General features: G+C 40.1%; 2 protein-coding genes and 1 long non-coding RNA gene across 4 annotated transcripts in view; 2 read left to right on the plus strand and 1 right to left on the minus strand.

Annotated features, from left to right (window-relative positions):
• The window catches only part of LOC131891381 (uncharacterized), an 83,365-nt gene extending 78,620 nt beyond the window's left edge, over positions 1–4,745 (plus strand). The window contains exon 4 of the mRNA XM_059240920.1: positions 4,261–4,745. Within this exon, the coding sequence (XP_059096903.1) occupies positions 4,261–4,560 (300 nt within the window). The 3' untranslated portion in view covers positions 4,561–4,745. The remainder of the gene's footprint in view (positions 1–4,260) is intronic.
• Positions 932–3,798, plus strand: LOC131891385 (uncharacterized). Of its 2 annotated transcripts, XR_009374397.1 has the most exons (4): positions 932–2,039; positions 2,236–2,431; positions 2,802–2,932; positions 3,569–3,798. It is a non-coding gene; the product is annotated as an uncharacterized LOC131891385 (long non-coding RNA). The 2 variants fall into 2 exon arrangements; XR_009374396.1 differs by having other exon boundaries at positions 932–2,431.
• Positions 4,746–13,362: 8,617 nt separating the features above from the next.
• The window catches only part of LOC131891382 (uncharacterized), a 12,361-nt gene continuing 5,306 nt past the window's right edge, over positions 13,363–20,417 (minus strand). Inside the window, exons 2-4 of the mRNA XM_059240921.1 lie at positions 14,930–15,063; positions 14,252–14,475; positions 13,363–13,803 (exon numbers count right to left, since the gene is read on the minus strand). Of these exons, the coding sequence (XP_059096904.1) occupies positions 13,504–13,803; positions 14,252–14,475; positions 14,930–15,056 (651 nt within the window). The 5' untranslated portion in view covers positions 15,057–15,063 and the 3' untranslated portion in view covers positions 13,363–13,503. The remainder of the gene's footprint in view (positions 13,804–14,251; positions 14,476–14,929; positions 15,064–20,417) is intronic.

The following is a 20,417-nucleotide window of genomic DNA, read 5'->3' on the forward strand; positions in this document are numbered from 1 at the left end:
CTGCTACAAAACTATTGGTTTTGCTCCTTGAAGGATCCTTTGGTGACACACATGATGTCAAGTGGGGTGATAGGATAAGTCGTTCGTAACAATGATCTCAAAAAAAACCAGACAAGAGAAAGAAAATAGCTTTGTCACGATTCAGTTTTTGTAATACGGATCCGCTTTTCGATTCTAACCTGGCATGATATGAGCAGAAAAACTGAGTCGAAATGTTTTCAAGTGTTTTGAATACGTGAGTCATGTGTCAAAATGTACCATAATACGTGATGCTCCATAAGCCATCGCCAAGGTAAACCTTCTCAGTTTAGGCTCTTTTAGCTTTTAGTTTTAAATTAATTAATCTAGCAAGTGGACTGATTTCCACTCACCAAGCCACGCCATGGATGAGGAGAGTGATGCCTTCGTAGCTGCCCTTGAGTCCAATATGTGGTTTTTGATCTATCGGCATGAACATGTGCGTGTATACGTAGAGGAGAAATTGATTATTTTCGAAATCCATCAAAAATCTCTGATTGCCACTGTCATGAGAATTGTGTAATCACGGGCTCTTCGAAGTTCTCAAAAATTCACCAAATAATTGAAAGAAGACGTGTTCCACGTTGGAATGGCCGTTTTAAGCCACACAATGTCGCATATTTCTCGTTAGAACTCTTCTCTTTGTTTCTTCTTATCATGATATGACGTCCCTCAACGAATAACGAGGTTATTAATCAACAATAGTTACATCGAAGGTTGCGTGAATAAAAAATATTGCCGAATGCGTGGACCTGCCGTTAAATTAGAGCGGCTGCGTGATTTCAAATTCCACAGTTCCGCAAAGTAAAAAAAAAGATACGAAACCAAACCATGCTCGAAGGACCCAATCTGAATTTCATTCTAGGTGTGTCACTCCCGACCCAATCCAGGATTCATCCAGGACGATCCAGTCGAAGACCCAATTCGGATTTCACCCAAGACAATCCAGTCCGGATCCAATCCAGATTATAAACTGGGTGTGTGTCACTATAAAGATTGCCTCAAATGTTGAATACGAGTTGTTTTATAATGTAATGGTTTTCTGTATTTAGGATAAACACAATAAGGAAGTCCCCGAAAATAAAATATAAAAATATTACAAACATATTGGGCACTAAATATCAAAATGACTCTCACAATTTCTTTGCCCACTCCGATGCTTCCCAAGTATGAGCGAGTTTTGCGAGTCAGAAAAAGTGCCCTTCACAGTCACTCTCGACCCAATGGGGATTTCATCTAAGACGCTCCAAGGGGATCTGATTGGGTCTCTCTCCCGAATTCGTTTTGGATGAAATCCTGGATGGGATCACTTCAATCTGCGCGACCAAGATCCAGATAGAGTCTAGTGTGAATCGTCCTGTATGAAATCAAACTTGGGTCCGGATGGGATCTTCCTGGATGAACTCTGAACTGGATTGGAAATGAGTGCAATCTCTTGGATGAATTCCGGAGAGAAACCCATTTAGATCCACTTGGATTGACCCGGATGTAATCCAGGATGTGATCAACGTGGAAAGAAATCCGGATTGGATACTGGATCAGCCTGGACGGATCCTGCATTGGATCGTCTTGGATAAAACCGGATTGAGTCCTTCCACCATGGTTATCCTTGGTGTTTTGCAGAAACTTTTGAATCGCGTTCATGGCGTCTTGTTTCTTTCTTGCCCCGAATTGTTGAGGGTAAAGAAGAAGTTTGGTTTCTAAGAAGTCATGTGCAGTTTGTGTTTGCTTACCGGTTTTCTTGGACTTGTTGTCCAAATCGTCGTCTACTTGGGTAGAGTTAAGGCGGGTTGATGCAACACGTCTCCGAGTTACAAGTTACAAGTTCTGTTCTCCAGTTTGTCTTTTTGTCCCTGGTTCCTGAGATTTCCTTCTACGTTAGAATCATGGAGGGTACAGTTCCATTCCTCTGCATCATGTTGGGCTTGTCTCTACAATCAAGAATCGTATCTTCTAATGGATCGCAAATCGGCCATCCTCTCCATTCTCCAAATGGCCTCCAATTGGACGTCCTTCTTGGGGTAAAGACACTGTTTGGCATCGCTGAACTCTTAGGGGAACATATTTAGGTGAATAAATCATATTTTGGGGTTGCAACGATTTCGATTCGATTTGGGAGTCTGACATCATGAAACAATGGCTTGAATTGTTGGGGCTTAGTTGGCCTGATATTCATGAGTCTTTCTTTTTTTTTTGTTGCTCTCTGCCTCATTTCAGACTAGCAAATATGTTCGTTCTCATTAGGAGTGGGGGGAATCGAGAACACATTTGCTGACGAATCTACCAGTTTGCCTCTCAGCTATCAGTTTGCTTTCACCAGCCAACCATTCACCACTGCTCCTCACAACCCATCCCATCCAAGGACCCTCAGCATCTCCGCAGTTTCTTTTAAACCAACCTTTGAGCAAGTCCAGTAAGTTCTTCGTCTATTTCATTTGAGTCTCGGTTCGTCTTTCATTTTGCCCGAAAAGTAGATAGCATTCCAGATCAACAACCCTACATTCATGGTCTACATAGCTCGGTCTGCCAACTCAAATTCGTTGGGAGACAACATATTATTTAAACCTCGAAATGTAATAAATGGATATTGTTTCATAGTTCTGGGGATTATATTCCATGTAGCGGTTGGAAAAGCCCGTGATAAAACCAAACAAAAAATAAAGATTGAAAAACAAACCAATTCTGACGAGTCTGAGCTTGAACCCTTTTTCGGAAAATTTCTCCAGATTCACTCGTTTATGCACTGCTAATCCGTATCGTTTTCCAACTTCCTTTCATTTCAGAATCAATATGATGATTGCAACGACATGCCTTGTGGTCACTTTGATAATTTTAAACCATGGACGAAGTGGTAACTCCCATTTCGCCACCTTTCGTCAAGCAACTGACACGTTAAAGAGTAATACCCCAAGAAGTAAGTGCACTAAATTCCGTTGATAGAGGTACGATATTGCCAAAAGTAATGGTGTGATCAAAATTGTCAGTGATGGGCGGTTCCAAGTTTGTCACATTTAATTTGTGAGTTTGTCAATTTGTCAACAATTTGGGCTTTCATTTGGCTTCCCGTCCAAATGGGTCGGAACAATTCAGAGTCGAATTGTCAGAGGATATTAATGAAATCATTGATTTAATGTAGCCGAGCCATAATTGGAACGCAATGCTGTCATTGAAAGTTAATTATTGCTTCCTCGACCAACTTTGACCGCCTTTGTTTAACTTCATAAACCAGGTTGTGGATGATCTTTTAATCGTGACAAATTAACAATTTTCGACATACAAATGCTTGTATTACAAAAAATGAAAGTACCAAGGGGGAGAAACAGCTGCCTTTTTAAAAAACATAAAAAATCACAAGAAACATGAAAAAAGTGTATTCACAAGTTTGTGTTTGTGCCTCGTTTTAGACATCATGGATGCTTGCTTGATGATTATTAAAGGTGAAAATCGTTGAAAAAACAAAAGAAGAATGAAGTCCATCCGACAATTTTCGTGGAACCAAAGATCAATGGCCGATTATTGATTTTTCTTTGTCATTTTTTACATTTTCCAGTCTCCGTCGGTGAAATGAATGATCGTATGGAATTCGATGAGGGTTCCGGAATAATGGAAACGATGTTAAATGTTGAAGAATGTCTCGGAAATGCCTTTCAAAGGTTTACCACTTCCCTGCAGAATCCGAGTGGATGTTATATTTTCCAGAGCACTGGATTTAACATGGAGGGATATCCGAATAGTACAGGACCTCCTTCTCTATACTATTGCAATTACATAATTCGGGTACTTTGTTGTTGTTGTTTCAAAGTTTTTGCTTGCACACTTGGTTTTTTAAGGATGGTTCTTAGATTTGAGCGAATGGGATAATGTTTAAATAGAAATTGGGCCCACGATGAAAATGATGATTTGTGATGGCTTTGTTGTCAAATTTCCACGTAGATTTTTGTTATTGGGCCACTTTGACGAGCCCTTCAAATTGGAAACCCGAATTCAAACCACCTCATTTTGAGGGTTTTTTAAATCTATTTTTTAGTCAATTGCAATTTCTGCCAAGGCATTGAGCTCAGAATAATGGTCTCCGTTTAAAAAGAATGATGATAAATGCGTAGATCCAAAACAATGATATTTTCAGACCATTTTGAAACTCTCTGCGGATGGAGAGCACATGAATTTGCATTCCCTTAATAATTTTACGCTCAATTATGTATTGCTTTTCCTTTCGCTTCCAATTTTATTATGTCATTTCAGTTTGGGGCTACTGTAAGTGGAACGGTGACCGTTAAAGAAAATGATTTCCAGTTCCAAGAACCGGACAGTAATGGAGAATGCTTGGATTTTGTAGTAATTTTTGGTGTGAACGATGCACAGCAACAAAACGACAATAGTGACCCCGAGGACCGAAATTCGCGTACAGATGCCATTGAATATTGTGGCACGATTACAGGAGACAAGATCCGCGCTTTCTCTGGCGATGAACTTTTCATTCGATTAGCCGCCGACAGATCAGTGAACGGCAACGGAGCCGAGATGGTTATTTGTATTAATTGAAAGAGTTGGGGGTCAAAAGCCCAATTCTATGTTTTTGCCACTTTTATGAACTATGAAGGGATTATTCTGGTTGATTTGTTTTTCTTTTATTTTGACAGACTTCATAGTTTCGAACATGTAGATTAAATGAAATATTTGGTGTTCATGTGAGCGAGCTTTGTGTGAAAATAAAGAACAGAGAATGATTTCAAGAACACAATTTCAGCCTTTTTGTTCTTTTGGTCTTGTTCAAAACTAGGGATGAAGATGGAGTTGGAGTTCGTTTTAAAGCGCTCATGGAAAGAATGCACCATACACTACATTTTTAACACAATGAGCGAGATTCTATCACTCGAAGCCACTGACTGATGACCTCTGTTAATTACTTGATAAGTGAAATTAAGTATAATTACGAGAACATGGGTTTGAAACAGGGATGAAAAATTATTCGAAGCCATTTTTGTCCACATGGCAGAAATTCCTTCAAAGTCGATTTTTGCCATCATTGGTTTGAAATGTTACCAACTACAATTGCAGCTACTTTTTTCTTCAAACTTGTGCAATTACAATGACTTTTCAATTGCAATAATTCGTTTACCTTGACTTATCACGCTTTCTTTTCCTTTTCTACGTACAAAGTGCTGAAAAGCATTTGCCAACAATTTACAGACCTTGTTTTGAATTTTTCTCGCCGATGGTGTTTACAATCTTTTACCCTTAGAGTCTCTATGAAATGGTTGTGTGAATTTAAAACTGTTGACAATCTTACTGCCGGAACCGTTTTATTCGGATTTTCTTAAGAATTGTTTTGACGACCTATTCAGACAAAAGATTGATCTTGTGCGTGGTTACAACCAGATTCCTATGGCCCTAGAGGACGTACACAAAACTGCCATTATAACGCCTTTTGGACTTTTCAAGTTCCTCAAGATGCCGTTTGGTCTTCGCAACGCTGCTTTCCAAACGTTCCAGCGAATGATGGATTCGGTGCTTCCGGATCTTCCGTTTGTTTGTTTATTTGGATGACATCCTGGTAGCCAGTCAAAATCAGCGTGACCACATGTCTCATCTACGCTCAGTTTTTCAACGTCTTTCACAGAGCGGTTTGGTGTTAAATAGAAAAAAAAATGTGTTTTTGGTGTTGGTGAGCTGCCCTTTTTGGGTCATAAGATCACGGTTGCGCGCATTGCACATTTGCCAGATCGTGTACAGGCAATTCGTGATTTCGCGATACCCATTACTCAAAAAGAAGCAATCAAGAAAAGTATCAGTAAAGAATGGTCAACATATTGGAGTAATGCACCCTCAGGCAGGAAAACCAAAATATTTATCCCCCAAACTAAATTTGAAGAAATCACTAAACCTTAGGGACAGTCCCTAGGACAGAATTAGGCAAATGCATACAATTTATAACTGGTCACTGCAATTTACATAGACATCGGTAGATCTTAAACGACGAAAACGACCCGAGCTGCCGACTGTGCAATGAGAACGACCAGACTCTCTGGCATTTATTAGCTGAATGCCCAGGGTTAATTAATAACTAGCCGTTGGACAAGCTTCCAACATCCAACTCTGCCACAAATGCCCAAATGGTCACCAAAGCAGCTCCTCGGATTCCTGAAGGAATCTATCATATGGGACTTGCTGGATCTACGGGGGCAAGAGTAAAATTGACTAAGGAGCGGGAATATCTCTTAATTGGGACACCCTTCATCAGAACGCAGTTATCAATCTGCTGCCTGACTCCAAGCAAACAAACAAACAAACAAACAAACGAACAAACAAGGGTCAAACGAACAAAGAAGAAGACTCTGTGGTTGAACCTGTTGCTGTCTTGTCTTGACGAAACGTTTATATGCACATATGAGCTCAATTACTAACACCACTAGGATAACGAGTCCCATTTGGGTTGTGCCAACATGGATCTCCTGAGCTTCTTCCATCTCTCTGAACGTGTCTTCTAGACTTCTAAACACTCACTCAAATTGCGGCGTATACTCAACATCTTGATCCACTTCATTTCGAAAGTCGTCAAGCAACTCTCTAAAGGTTTTGATTATTAGTTTATGTTTATGTTTAGTTCTGGGGATTTCGTCTTTAATCGGTAGTTTACTGGGGCATTGACGAGCCCAATGTCCCTTACCGTCACAACGTTGACAAGTGTTACCGTTCTTAGCCGTGTCGGGTTTGCCTTTGGCTTCTCTCTTGGGTGTATACTTGTCTTTGGTTGGCCGCCGCTGCTGGGCGAGGTACTCTTCGTCGTTGTGAGATTTCGTCTTGTGATAGCGACCCCATTTCGGGGCGGCAAAAGACTGATTTTGGTTAATCCTTACCTCCATTGGTTCCGTTCAATCATGGGGCTGAAAGTACTCTGGCTTGCGCTGTATGAATGAGGGACCATGATCAGCCATTAAACATCTTTTCTCCATGCCAGTTTGTTCCTTATTAGCGTAAAACTGAAGTGCTCACGTGAGGGCGTTTGGGTATGTGGTAATACCGTGCGCAAGGCTGGCTGCATCTTTTATGCTCTTGCGGATTTCGTCGTCCGTCAAGCTTGTGAGAAATTGATTAATAAGCTTAACTGACCAGTACCCTGTTGGGTCGGCTCGTGCTCATCTGTAAGGTTCTGGCATCTGTAAGTTAGATCTCCAAGGCTCATCTTCCTCTAAATAGGCATCTTCCCATAGTTGGTGGAGTTGAGTGTGGAAGGTGCTGATGTCCTCACGGGGTCTCTGATGTCTCCTTTGATAGTCTGTGCGGGCTATTTGTTGATGGGCAGGGGAGACAAATTGCTTGCGAACTCTGTTCCAAAATCGTCGATAGTTTTAAAGGCAGATGGATTGCGGATTGCAGGTCGAAGCAAATCTAGTGCCTCCTCTCTCACGCACGCTGGCAATCACGGCTTTGACCGTCTGGCAATCAGTCCATCCATTGGCTGAAGTAACGGCTTTGGCTGTGGTTTCGAAGCGATAATAGTCTCTGTCTACAGTTTTGTTCAGAATGGTAGGCTAATTCGCAATAAGAAGGGGTGGGGTGGGAAATTCCTGGCATAGGTTACATGAATTTGGGTTAGTAGGGGCGCCACTTAGTTAAAAGGGTACATTTCTTATACGTCGATTCTATTTTGGTTATGGGTTCGGGAATCCTGATAGCAGGTGTCTGATTCTTGGCTTGCACACGGCACTCGTTTCAGGCCTATAAATTTGGGCTTGGCCATTTGTTGATTTCCATATTGGGACTCATTGGCGCCTCTGTCCGTCGCCATCATTGCTCTGTCTGTCGCCAGGGTCGTTCGATGATAACCTGATCAAAGGGTGTTTCACTACAGAAGACAAAATGCCAACCAGCGGCAACCCTCTTCATCCAGGGAACTACATGATTCTTGAGAACTTCAAGGTATACATCCTTGCCAACCCTGATGCCCTTTTCAAAGAAGTAAGGAGGCATGACGTCACCCTCATTGCTCACCACACCAAGGACCATGACGTGAGCAAGGAACTTAGTGTCTATCACAACGAGAACCTCTTCTGGGTCTTCACAGAGCCATCTGTTATTCCTTCTGTTAATTTTTTGGTCTTGGTTAAAAAAATTCTCATCACTGAAGAAGATCAGTTGATTTGACACTCTCAGATGTTTGAGCCGATTCAGAAGGCGACTTGCTTTATGAAATCTTCTTTCTTTCATCTCCAGTGACAAAAACTGGCCTCTGCGCAGCACATACCATCGGCACCTGATGTCTTCTTTCACAATACGTCGGACTAACCAATCACTCACATGAAGTTCTCTTGCAATGGACCGCATGGAGTGCCCTGGGTTCTCATTGATCATGTCCTGGACTCTGGTGATGAAATTAGCGTCTTTCTTGTCACTTCTCACAGCTTTTTTTTTCTTGTAGATGCAACACCCCCAGGGTCCTCTTCAAATCGACTCTTGATTTTGTAAACAGTCCTGAGAGGGATTTTGTTGAATCTTGGAAATCTCCTTTGGCGAATTTCCGGCGCGGAGCCCCAAGAGTACTGCACCTTTGACATCCTGCTCTTTCGACATTACGAGTCCAATCAAATTTTTTTTTTTTACGTATAAACCATTTAAGCTCGATTGTTTTTATGGTAGGTTTGACATTTAATTCTATTTAGCCAAATAAGAGTTATAATGTGCAAAAAGCTTTGCCATATAAGCCCTCGCACCCTGTACACGAACGGCTGTTTTCGCAACTATGCACCAATTAAAAGATTTTAAACGTGTAATCCACTTTAAATCCTAATTCAAGCACATTTGGTTTCCTATAGGTTTCCCGCAGACCCCCGGTTGGGGCGTGGTTTAGGCAAACGTGTTTGTTTTGGCCGATGCACTCACTCACACTACAGGGTGGCTTTTATAAGGTGTTACAGAATTTGCTTTGGCAAAAGTGACTATATGGTTGATATATATGGTATACTTTCAAAATTGGTGCCCCAATTGCCAAAGGTATTGGCTTTGCATTGAAACCATTGCAACATTTTTTGAACAACAGCTTTCGGTGGACGGAAGCCAAGGTCAGTATGTCGCTTCAAGGGACAGTACAGAGCCTGCCAGCGGTGAGGCTGACAGTGGGTGTTTTCTGTGCATATTTTTGGTAAAGAGAGACCAATTTGACTAATCTTTTTTACACTGAAAGGGAGTTCATCGAAGAACCTAAATTCAGAATCTAGTGTATCTAGAGCAATTTTCATAGCCACGGATATGGACCCACGTTTCAAGGGCACCCGCGTGTTCGCCCATGGACGGGCCAGCTCTGTTGTAAAAACCATTTTTGGCATTCCAGGCCCGCAGGGAGGAAGGCCCCAAAGTGCGCCCGTGGGCGCACCCGTTTTTCAAGACAAAACCACAGGGGCGAGGTGGTTTTTTTGCGGACTTCCTTACCGCTACCAGGATTGGAATCCAAGCATTTCAAGACGAGAAAATTATTTATTATACTTGACTTTTATTTATATATATTATTTGATCGACCAACGAATTGGAATTGGCTGATCTGGCTAATTCTTGAATATAGGGGAAGTCAAGTAAAGGGAATTCAAAGAAAAATGTGGTCCGGCACCCTGATTTTGGGCATTTTGGGGAGAGAGAACTAAGACAAACATCACAGTCAACTCGCACCATTCGCCCATTGAATTTTCAATAATCGAGTAATTTTGAGTGAGCTGTGTCATAAAGCCCAACAAAATGACCATGTTTGGTTAAATCAATATGAAACTTTCAAAAATAACTTGACCCTTCCACTTGGATATTACAATCAAATCTAAATGATCCAAAGCAATTCTATCATACAAAATTGTAAATGAATTGAAAATGAGCTTCTCAGTTTCCACATGTAGTCTTCCTCAGTAGAAAACATTTAATGTTGAATTGATTTGAATTGGAAACAGCAAGGTGTTAAACTATGACAGCAAGTTCATGAGGGTGCGTTATAACTCCTACAATCCAAAAAGTATGTAATAGTGGAGGCGGGAAGGTATTATGTACTTGGTTTTTTTACAAGTAATTGAGATTCAAAAACATTTTTCAATTTAAAGGAGCTCCTTCAATGTGATTCCTTTTGGGTTTTTGTTTGTTTTTTCACGGGCTTTTCAAACACTACAAGGAATGTAATCCCCAGTGCTATTGAAATGAAAGGTTATATTCATCTATCCATTACCTTTCAATCTTTCCATGTTATTTGGTCTACCAATGAGTTTGAGTTGGCAGACCGAGCTGGGCCTGGAATGTAGGGTTGATCTGGAATGCTACTTAAACATTTGTTTACTTGTCCTTGTTATAATGCTTGATTATAGGGATTTGCCAAAACCTCATTGTTGCAATTCTCCTAAACAAACATTAACAATCAGTAATTTTGATTGTTTTTCACATACACTGATATATTTTAGCAAAAACAAGCACGTAAATCTTCCAGGCTTGTTGAGAGGTCTGAGAGCAACTTAAAGATACAAAAATTGAATAGCTTTATATTGAATAAATAAGAGTTGAGAGTTGGATTGAAGAACTTGATTCCCATTATGTACTTCCCAAAGTATGAATGGCATGTTAAAACCGATTTGTATATTTTTTGAACAACTAGGACTTCAACAGCTAGGAAATCTGCTTTAATAACTTTTACTGGAAGACAATTTTCTTTTTTTGGTATTGTGCAATTCATAATGCGTTTCAATGGTCAAGGCAATTTGAGCCCAATTCTTATATTTCTGATTTTAGGTATGCACTTTAGTGGTGTTAAAGAGATTATTTAAAAGTTATTCTTATTCTTTTTCTAAGATGAGACAGTGATTCCTGCAGAACATATTGTAAAGGACTAAGATCAATTGGTTTAGTATAGTTGTTTAGAGTCAATAAGGTGATCGTTAACTGTGACATAAGTTTAGACCTTAATCATTGCAAGGATCTCTTATCTATATTGGGTGGTTACGCCACAAACCAAGACTCAGCTTCATCATATACATCTTAAGAAGTGAGCATATCAAGTTTTTGGAGGATATTGATAACTCCTGCTGAATTTCAAAATGAAGTGACTTTCAAAACGATCTGATTTTTGAGGAATTCCAAATGTTTTCAAAGGTTTTTGCTTTGGCTTCATATCACGCCACTCTATTAGTTATGCATTGACAGACAGAAACTTTGGTCGAAAACAAGAGATATGCATATGTTTCTGCTGCTTTCAATTAGACTTAAATGAGAGTTTAAAACATTAAGTACCAGAAGTGTCACTACTTGCTCATTCTTTCTTACCTCTTCATTGTGATTTTTGCCTTCAGAACTTCCCTATGGACACAACATTGGTGATTTCACCAGATTGGAATTGGGCAATTGAAGGTGAAATTCACATTTGACCACAATGCCAATGGGAATACCCTCGTGTTGAAAACACTTCAAGAACAGCTTCACTGAATCATAGATAATCCTGCCTAGGGTGCCCTGGACAATATTGGTCAACAATGATGTTATTTTGACACTCAATTAAAGTAGATTAGTGAATACGTGAGTTCAGACGAAATGTTTTTTGCAGTCATGGCCACCTCTTGACTCGAGCGCAACGAGGTTCAAGCAGATTTGATAGCCAAAGCCAGCTTGACTTTGTATTGGAATTTAGTTATTGACATGGACATGGTTTAACGAAATGAAGTTGAAAATAATAACAAGCATTTCACAAATAATGCAGTTCAAAATATTTGACACTTGGTAGCTTTCCTTCAATGAAGTGTATATATTAAACCTTATCATTAGCCTCCTCATTTGAAAGAGAAGCCTGAAAGAGCAAGTTCAAGGCAAGTAGGAGGAGTCGAAATATCCCGCCCATTTCACCACTTAATGCCAAACTGTTGACCCAGCCGATCAAGCCAAGACTAAATCAGCCTAAAGACTAATACAGGCTGAATTGGCGTTGCTACTTTGTCGTTTCTCCCTTGTGGGTCACCCAGAAAGAGAATCTGTGACTGAGCGGAGTCCACTCTTTTTTTTAGAAGTCCGTGGATAGGTCTAAGGAATTGAAGCCCATTTACTAGGTGCTCTCCATCTCAGAGATCTATCAAGGTTTTCACCTAGTGCTTGGGTCAAAATTATCTATGTAAATCCCGTCCAGTGTAGGAATCAATGTCGGGACGGAACAATGCTTAATCCTTGTTTTGTTCGCTAATAGCTGCCTGCTGCCGTTGGCCACCAATGACTGATTGCCCCCTCTCTCTTTAGCTTTCTCTCTGCCCATGTTTTTATGTAGCTGGACAGAATAAGGGTGTTGGTCTGGTTCAGGCCTGCCCCTCCTGCTGCGCATCCATGATCACCGGGTTTGCCTGTCTCTTTTCCAGGTTTTTATGTAGCGGGACAGAATAAGGGTTCTGGCGTGCTTAACGACTGCCCTCTGTTGCTAGGCATCATCGTGATCATCGTTCCTTCGCTCTTTTGGAGAGGAGGACAGTATCCGTGCTGGTTGTTTTTTTTCTTCCTCGCCATTTTGGAACACCAATAGTGGTATAGTCTAGTGCTGGGGCGAGTCGGGTAAAAGTCGTGCTCGTACGAGTCCTTTGATTTGAGGAAGACTCGATCCCCTGCTGGACTTGAGTCCATTAGTAGAGTAGGTCAAGCAAAAAGACTCGTCTTGCGAAATCTGAAGGAAAAAACCCACAATATTTTTGATTGACAAGTCCGGACTCGACTTTGGCCAATTTCTCTAAAATCGAGTAAAAGACTTGAGTCCTTTCGGGCTCGAGTCGGGACTCGTCACAGCAATAGTACAAAACAATAGTAGTTCCCTCCTCTCTCTCTCTCTCTTTCTCTTTCTTTCTCCCTCTGTCTAGAGCTTGTTTCGTAGAGATTTAGACCGGGGTATGTCACTCAGGATTGCTCACCAAAATTGGGAGAAACTTCAAAACTGGGTCTGTAAAACGTTGGCAAATGACTTCTAGCATTTTGTACGTAGAAGAGGAAAAGAAAACGTGATGAGTCAATGTAAATGAATTCCAACTGAAAATTCAATGAAGTTGCACAAGTTGAAAGTAAAAAGTTGCAATTGTAGATAGTCACATGTCAAACCCATTTTCTCGTAATTGCACTTAATTACATTTATAGAGTAATTCACACAAGTCAATCACCGGCTTCCAGTGAAAGAATCTCTTTAGTCATGAATGCAGTGTATGTAGCAGTTTTTTGATGAGCCTTTTAACACGAACTCCAACTCCATCGTCATCCTTAGTTTTGAACGAGACCAAAGGACCAAAAAGGCTGAAATTGTGTTCTTGAAATGATTCTCTGTTTTTTTTATTTTTACACAAAGCTCGCTCACATGAACACCAAACAGGACCTTCAAACGATTTATTAAATCCACATGTTCGAAACCACGAAGTCGGTCAAAATAAAAGAAAAACAAATAAACCAATAATCACTTCATAGTTCATAAAGCGGTAAATACATAGAATTGGGTTTTTGACCCCAACTCTTTTAATCAATACAAATAACAATCTCGGCTCCGTTGCTGTTCACTGTGGCGTCAGCGGCTAATCGAATGGAAATTTTAGAGGCATAGAAATTACGGATCTTGTCTCCTGTAATCGTGCCACAATATGCAACGGAATTTATACGCGAATCTTGGTCATCGGAGTCACTATTGTCGTCTTCGTGCTGTTCATCGTTCACACCAAAAATTACTACATAATCATCCCAAAATCCAAATCTGTCCGGTTCTTGGAACTGGAAATCTTTTTCTTTAACGGTTACCGTTCCATTTACATCACCCCCAAACTGAAATGACATGATCATATTGGAAGCGAAAGAGAAAGACAATGAATAAATGAGCGTGAAATTATGAAGGTAATGCAATTTCATGTGCTCTCCATCCGCACAGAGATTCAAAATGGTCTGAAAATGTGATGGCTTTGGATCTACACATTTACTATCAATCTTTTCAAACGGATACCATTATTCTCAGCCCAATACATTGGCAGGAATTGCAATTGACTAAAAAATAAGTCAAAAGTAAAGCCTTCAAAATGAATTGGTTTGAATTGATGTTTCCAATTTGATGAGCTCGTCAAAGTGGCCCAATAACAAAAACCTACGTGGAAATTTGACAACAAAGCCATCACAAATCATCATTTTCATCGTGGGCCCAACTTCTATCCATCATCCATTATCCTACACACTCAAATCTAAGAGCCCTCTTTTCAAGGACCTTTGAAGAAGAAAGTACCTGAATATAGTAATTGCACCAGTATGTAACATAATATCCTGTATTATTCGGATATCCCTCCAAGTTGAATCCAGTGGTTTGGAAAATATAACATCCACTCGGATTTGGCAGGGAAATGGTAAAATCTTCATCTTCTCCGGTACATTCTCCCACATTAAGCATCGTTCCCATTATTCCGGAACCCTCATCGATTTCCAAACGATCATTCCCTTCGCCGACGGGGACTGAAAAATGTTAAAAAACACAAATAAAAAACCATAATCGGTCATTGATCTTTAGTTCCATGAAAATTGACGGAAAAACTTCATTCTTCTTTTGTGATTCCAACGCTTTTCACCTTTAATATTTATCAATTAAGCATCCATGATGTCTAAAACCAGGCACAAACTTTTGAATGAACTTTGGCACGAATTTGTTTCCTTTCATGTTTCTCCTGATTCTTTGTGTTTTTAAAAAGACGGCGATTCCGAAAGGCGAATGATTTCATTTGTATCCTCTGACAATTGGACTCTGAATTGTTCCGACCCATTTGGACGGGAAGCCAAATGAAAGTCCAAATAAATGTGACAAAGTGAATTTGACAAAAGCCATGGTCTCTTGGAACCGCCCATCACTGACAACAATTACACACCATTACTTTTGGCAATATCGTAGCTAAATCAAGGGAATTTCACTTACAACTTCTTGGGGTATCACTCTTCAACGAGTCAGTTGCTTGACGAAAGGTGGCGAAATGGGAGACACCACTCTGTCCATGGATAAAAATTATTAAAGTGACCAGAAGGCATGTTGTTGGAATCATCATATTGATTCTGAAATGAAACTAAGTTGTAAAACGATACAGATTATCTGGGTATGAACGAGTGAATTTGGAGAATTTGGCCAGACTCGAGCCTTAAGAAGAAGGATTCAAGTTCAGATTCGTTAGAATTGGTTTGCATTTTCAAACTTTTTGTTTTTATTTGTTTTTTCACGTATTATTCTAACCACTGCAGGGCATCTAATCCTAAAATTAATCTAAAATTCAAATGAAAAGTTATAATTCGTTTATTTATTGCATTTTTGGATTTGGATTTTACTCCGTACTTGATGTTCACAATTGACTTTACCTTAAATGCCATTTTATAGGCCAAAGCATTTTATTTTAGTTTTATAGATAGATAGATAGATTTATTTCAGGAACGCTTTGATCATGATTGGATAATGTCTGCATTTAATCTTTGGGTTAGCATCTTAACATATCAAAAATTTCATGAGCGTAAGAGATAATCTCTTATTGATCTCCAACGGCCAAGCCGAGGATTATTTTTCCATTTGAAAATATTGATGCATGGTGGAAGTTCTTGCAAGCACGACTGCCTCATCACTTGAACGATTTTAAGTGTGGGCAAATCTTGCAATTTTAGGAACTTCGACTCATGAAACAAAGATTCAGTGTGAGAAAACCAACTCGCATTATTTATCCAACGTATATAGCTCTTTTCTGGAGTATGGACAAGATCTTCAGTTTCGTACTTTGGCCATAAATTTCAATACCGTACTCCAAGACACTTCGGATAAATCTATATAAAGTTGTTTCTTTACAGTTTTCGGCACTAACTTGCGAATTCTGTTCAGACTGAAAAGAATTTTTCGAATTTTATTTGCTGCACTCTCAATGTAACAGTGACAGTTGAGTTTGCTGCACTCTCAATGTGACAGTGACAGTTGAGTTTGCTATCGAGTTGTATTCCCAGAAAGTAAATGGACTTTTCATTGGATGTGGTAGAACCCACCTCCTCTAACCTACATCCATTTCTATTAATTTTGAAGTGAAAATTACAATTTTTGTGCTTGATAACCACAAATTTAGGTTGAGCTATGTTTAAAGTTAATTTATTTATTTCTAATCATGGGAAGATACGTTCCAGTTGAACATTTGTTTTCTCCTCTAGTTTATCAGGTTGGCTTTCAAAACATTGAAGCGTCGTATCATCAGCAAACATAATGCATTTCAAATTGCTAAGCTGAGGCATGTCGTTTATATAGATCAGAAATAAGAGAGGTCCAAGGAAGTTGCCTTGGGGAACCCCACATTTGACTTTTTCAGGAAGTCATGTTTCAGGAAACATTATTCATTATTACTAACATTATTCACCTCGACATGCTGGTACCTCTCAGAAAGGTAGTTTTTGAACCAAACTCTGGACCTACCGCGGAATCCGTAATACTCCAGTTTTTTTTAATCAATATACCATGATCAACGTAATCAAAAGCTTTTTTGAGGTCCAGAAATATAGTAAGGGCCATTTTGTCGCAGAGATTAGCAAAAATATTTTGTAGAAAGTTTTGAACTGCATGCATAGTATTATGTTGGTTTCTAAAACCAAACTCTTCAAGGTAAAGGAGAACCTCTACTTTTAAAGAGTTATGCATTTGTTTATAAACAATTTTCTCTAAAACATTGGAGAAACTTGGCAAAAGACTTATAGAACGACAGTTACCAGGTAGTGATTTGTCACCTGATTTAAAAAGTGGAAGGACTCTTGCAGTTTTCTATTCTGTTGGTATGTATCCGGACACAAAAGAGATTTTCACTAACTCATCAACGGCACTATTAAAGCTGGAGCTACATGTTTTAGAATTCGGTTATTCTAATCTTTCTATAATTATCGGCCAATGTTCATCTTTGAACTTGAACTTAGCCAGCCCGACCTTTTTGGCCGGGCTTATTCTAGAGCACGCCGGCTTTTGAGTAATGGTCAACCCCATCTCGAGAACATGATGATCTGACAAATTACTAGGTGTCACATGGACATACGGGATCAGATCAGGGTCAGTGGAAAAGACCAAATCCTCAACGTTATTCGCTCTGGTAGCTACACCAGCATGCTGGGAGAAATTGCGCAAGATCGCAAATTCTTCAAGCTTTTCGAACGACTGAGATGTCGATTTCGAAATGGGAATATACCCATCAGGACTAACCTCCCACTCTACAACGCTAGCCGGAAGATTAAAGTCCCCTACAAAGAAAACTTTCGAGCAAACTGCCTGATCCAACTCATATCCAGCGATTTGGAGAGCTGACATAAAAGAGCTTACTGAACAAGAAGGGGGCCTAAACATTGTGACAATAGACAGATCAAGCCTTTGGATATGACAAACTAAGAGCTCTACTTCTCCATTCGACATTTGTAGTTGAACTTGAGAAGTTTTTGACACCATTTAGGGTGGTCAAACTGACAGCCTTTTCCTTCTTCAGAACGAGGCTGCTTCCGGTAAATAGGACAGACTGTTTTCTTCAAAACTATATTATCTTGCTCTATTTCAAGGGAGAGATACTATTTCAACCTCAACATTGGTCAAATCAGTCGACTTCTCAACTACTGGGTGAGCTTGTTCTTCAAGCAGCACCCTGGTTTCACTGACGCAAGCAGCTAAAGCCTCTATAATGAACGGCTTATTAATTACGGAAGGATCCTTCCCAACTAAGACCAAGTCCAAACATTGTCTAGCCTCTTTGCCGACTTTTCCAAAAAATAGATTCCATCATAAATGCAGAGGAACTATTAATGAGCACCAAAATCATGAGACCAAGAAAAAGAACAAAAAAACTAAAAGGATATGCAATCTTGTCCTGAAATACAGGACAACGAAGCAAAATAGAAATGAACTACCTCACATCAAACTAATCATACAAATCCAAGATGGAGATGGTAAGCAAGAAGTAAGGGACAGAGAAAAGCAAGGAATCAAGAACATTTGAAAACTAAGAAAACAACACAAGAACACAGAAATAAAGTCAACAAATTGTTCTAACACAAAATGAAATCAATACACTAATGAACAATAAATGCTAAGTGTAAAGGACCAATACAATCAAACTTAAGAACTACACATATCGATTTGGAACTAGAAATACTACAATACAAATCAGAGAGAAACTGCTTAAGCTAAGCATGAAAATGAATTAGCAATAAACTTTTTAGGTTTTAAAGTAATTACGTCTTACCAAAGAGCCGTGAAAGACCAAACCTAATTGAGTGAATGAATGACAATTCCCATTCATTCACCCACACGCAAACACCACAAACACTACACGTGCACAGCAACTAAGGAGCAACAGAGGACGTCACACATATAAGCATACAACCCCATGTGGGAATATGGGATTATTAGGGCGTATCCTATCACAACGAACTAAGTTGAAACCAACTATGGTTAGTTCTTCATCTAAGACCCCTGGCCGAAGCCGGGTTTCTGTTATAGAGATGAATGAAATCTCTCTCTCAACGCCTAGTTCTTCTAAGATCCTAACTTTTGTGCTCTTCTTTTTTAGAGGACTTTTGTAAAGGACCAATTGTAATATTCTTCTATCTTGATAATGGACACGAGTCTAAACACGTTGCTTTTATTAGCGTAGTCACGGTTTCTGGATAGGAAAACACATCTTTGTCAGTAATGATGCAGTTTTTAAGTAAAATAACCATAGTAGCTTACCGACGTTAAACGCGGCCCAAAGATTGATTCACAGGAGCAAATAGTACAATGAAAAACTGGCAAAACTCTTAAACTGAGGTTGGCAACCAAGATACGGGAAGGATTGCTCAGTAGACGCAGACTGCATATCAATTCAATTATCACGTTTCATTGGTCTAACGTTCACATTACACTCCCCCTTGCTGACTTGTTCTCGTAACAACCGTCAGTCATCAAACCGTCCGTCATCCGACTGCTGACATAGTCTTCTTCAGTTATTTGCAGGGTCGCTTTTGTTTCCTTTGTTACCATTGCCCTCCAACACCATTATGAGTTGCGAAACTGGTCTGAAGTACCTTCCAGATGAAGTCTTTACAAACACCTTTCGAACCAAGTCATCTTCGCTCTTGCTCACTTCGACCACCTGAGCCAGAGGCCATCGGTATCTTGGTGTATTTTCCGTTACCAGTAGTACAAGATCCCCCACTTGCACATTTCGCTTAACTTTAGTCCATTTTTGTCTTTGCATCAGCAGCCCCAAGTATTCCCGTTTCCATCTGGTCCAAAAAATATCCGCCAAGTATTAGACTTGTTTCCATCTTTTCCGAGCATATACATCGGATTGTTCAAAGAGACCTGGCGGAAACGACGGTCCAGACTTGAGCAGGAGTAAGTGATTGGGAGTAATAGCCTCAAGATCCAAAGGATTATCAGAACAAGGTGTCAAAGGTCGGCTATTCAATATGGCTTCAACTTCACACATCAGAGTATTGAGTGACTCATCTGTCAGTGATCTTGATTGTTCGTTGAGTAGTCCTGCCATGACCTTTCGGACTGTTCGAATTTCGCGTTCCCATTCCCCACCATAGTGATGAGCATAGGGTGGATTAAATATCCATTGTATGTTTTTCAACTCCATTTCCCTCGACACCTCTGATTGATCTAATTTCTTGAGTAATTTCTTGAGCTCACGCTCTGCACCAACGAAGTTGGTTCCGTTATCAGATCTCATTACCCGCACCTGACCTCTTCTTTCAATGAAACGCCGCAATGACTGAATGAAAGAGTCCGTTGTTTTATCATAGACCACTTCGAGATGTATCGCCCGCGATGATAAACAGGAGAAAACAAGACCATAACGATCGATTTGATTTCGACCTCGGGATACTTGGAAGGGTCCAAACATGTCTACCCCTGTGTTGGTAAAGGGAGGTAGATCCGACTTCAGACGATCAGGCGGCAGGGCTGCCATGTTTTGATCAATCACCTTCCCTTGGTACTTCTTGCAGTGAACGCACTCTCGGATGACCCTTTTTACCAAAGACGTGTCCGTGATGATTCTGTACTGAACCCTTAGGCTCGGAATCATTGATTGTTGGCCTAAGTGTCCCACAAGTAGATGGGTTTCACGCACCAACAGGTTGGCTATGTGCCCTTTTGGAATGATGATTGGGTGTCTCAACTCATTGCTAAGGTCCTTGGCGTGATGCACATGACCACCAACACGATCCAAAAAAGGGCTCAGTTTTCTTAATTGATTTTTTCGTCCAATATCTATTCCTGACTGGAGCCTCCTCACAATTTCGCCGAATTGAACATCTTGTATATTTTTGAAGATGGCTACTGAAGCCTCCTCCATAGGTTCAGATTCTTGGGTTTGGCCCAGAATTTTATGTTGCAGTTTTATCAATCCAGAGACCATTGCCTT

The sequence above is a fragment of the Tigriopus californicus genome, chromosome 12 (assembly GCF_007210705.1).
Source record: "Tigriopus californicus strain San Diego chromosome 12, Tcal_SD_v2.1, whole genome shotgun sequence".
Taxonomy (NCBI): Eukaryota; Metazoa; Arthropoda; class Copepoda; order Harpacticoida; family Harpacticidae; genus Tigriopus; species Tigriopus californicus.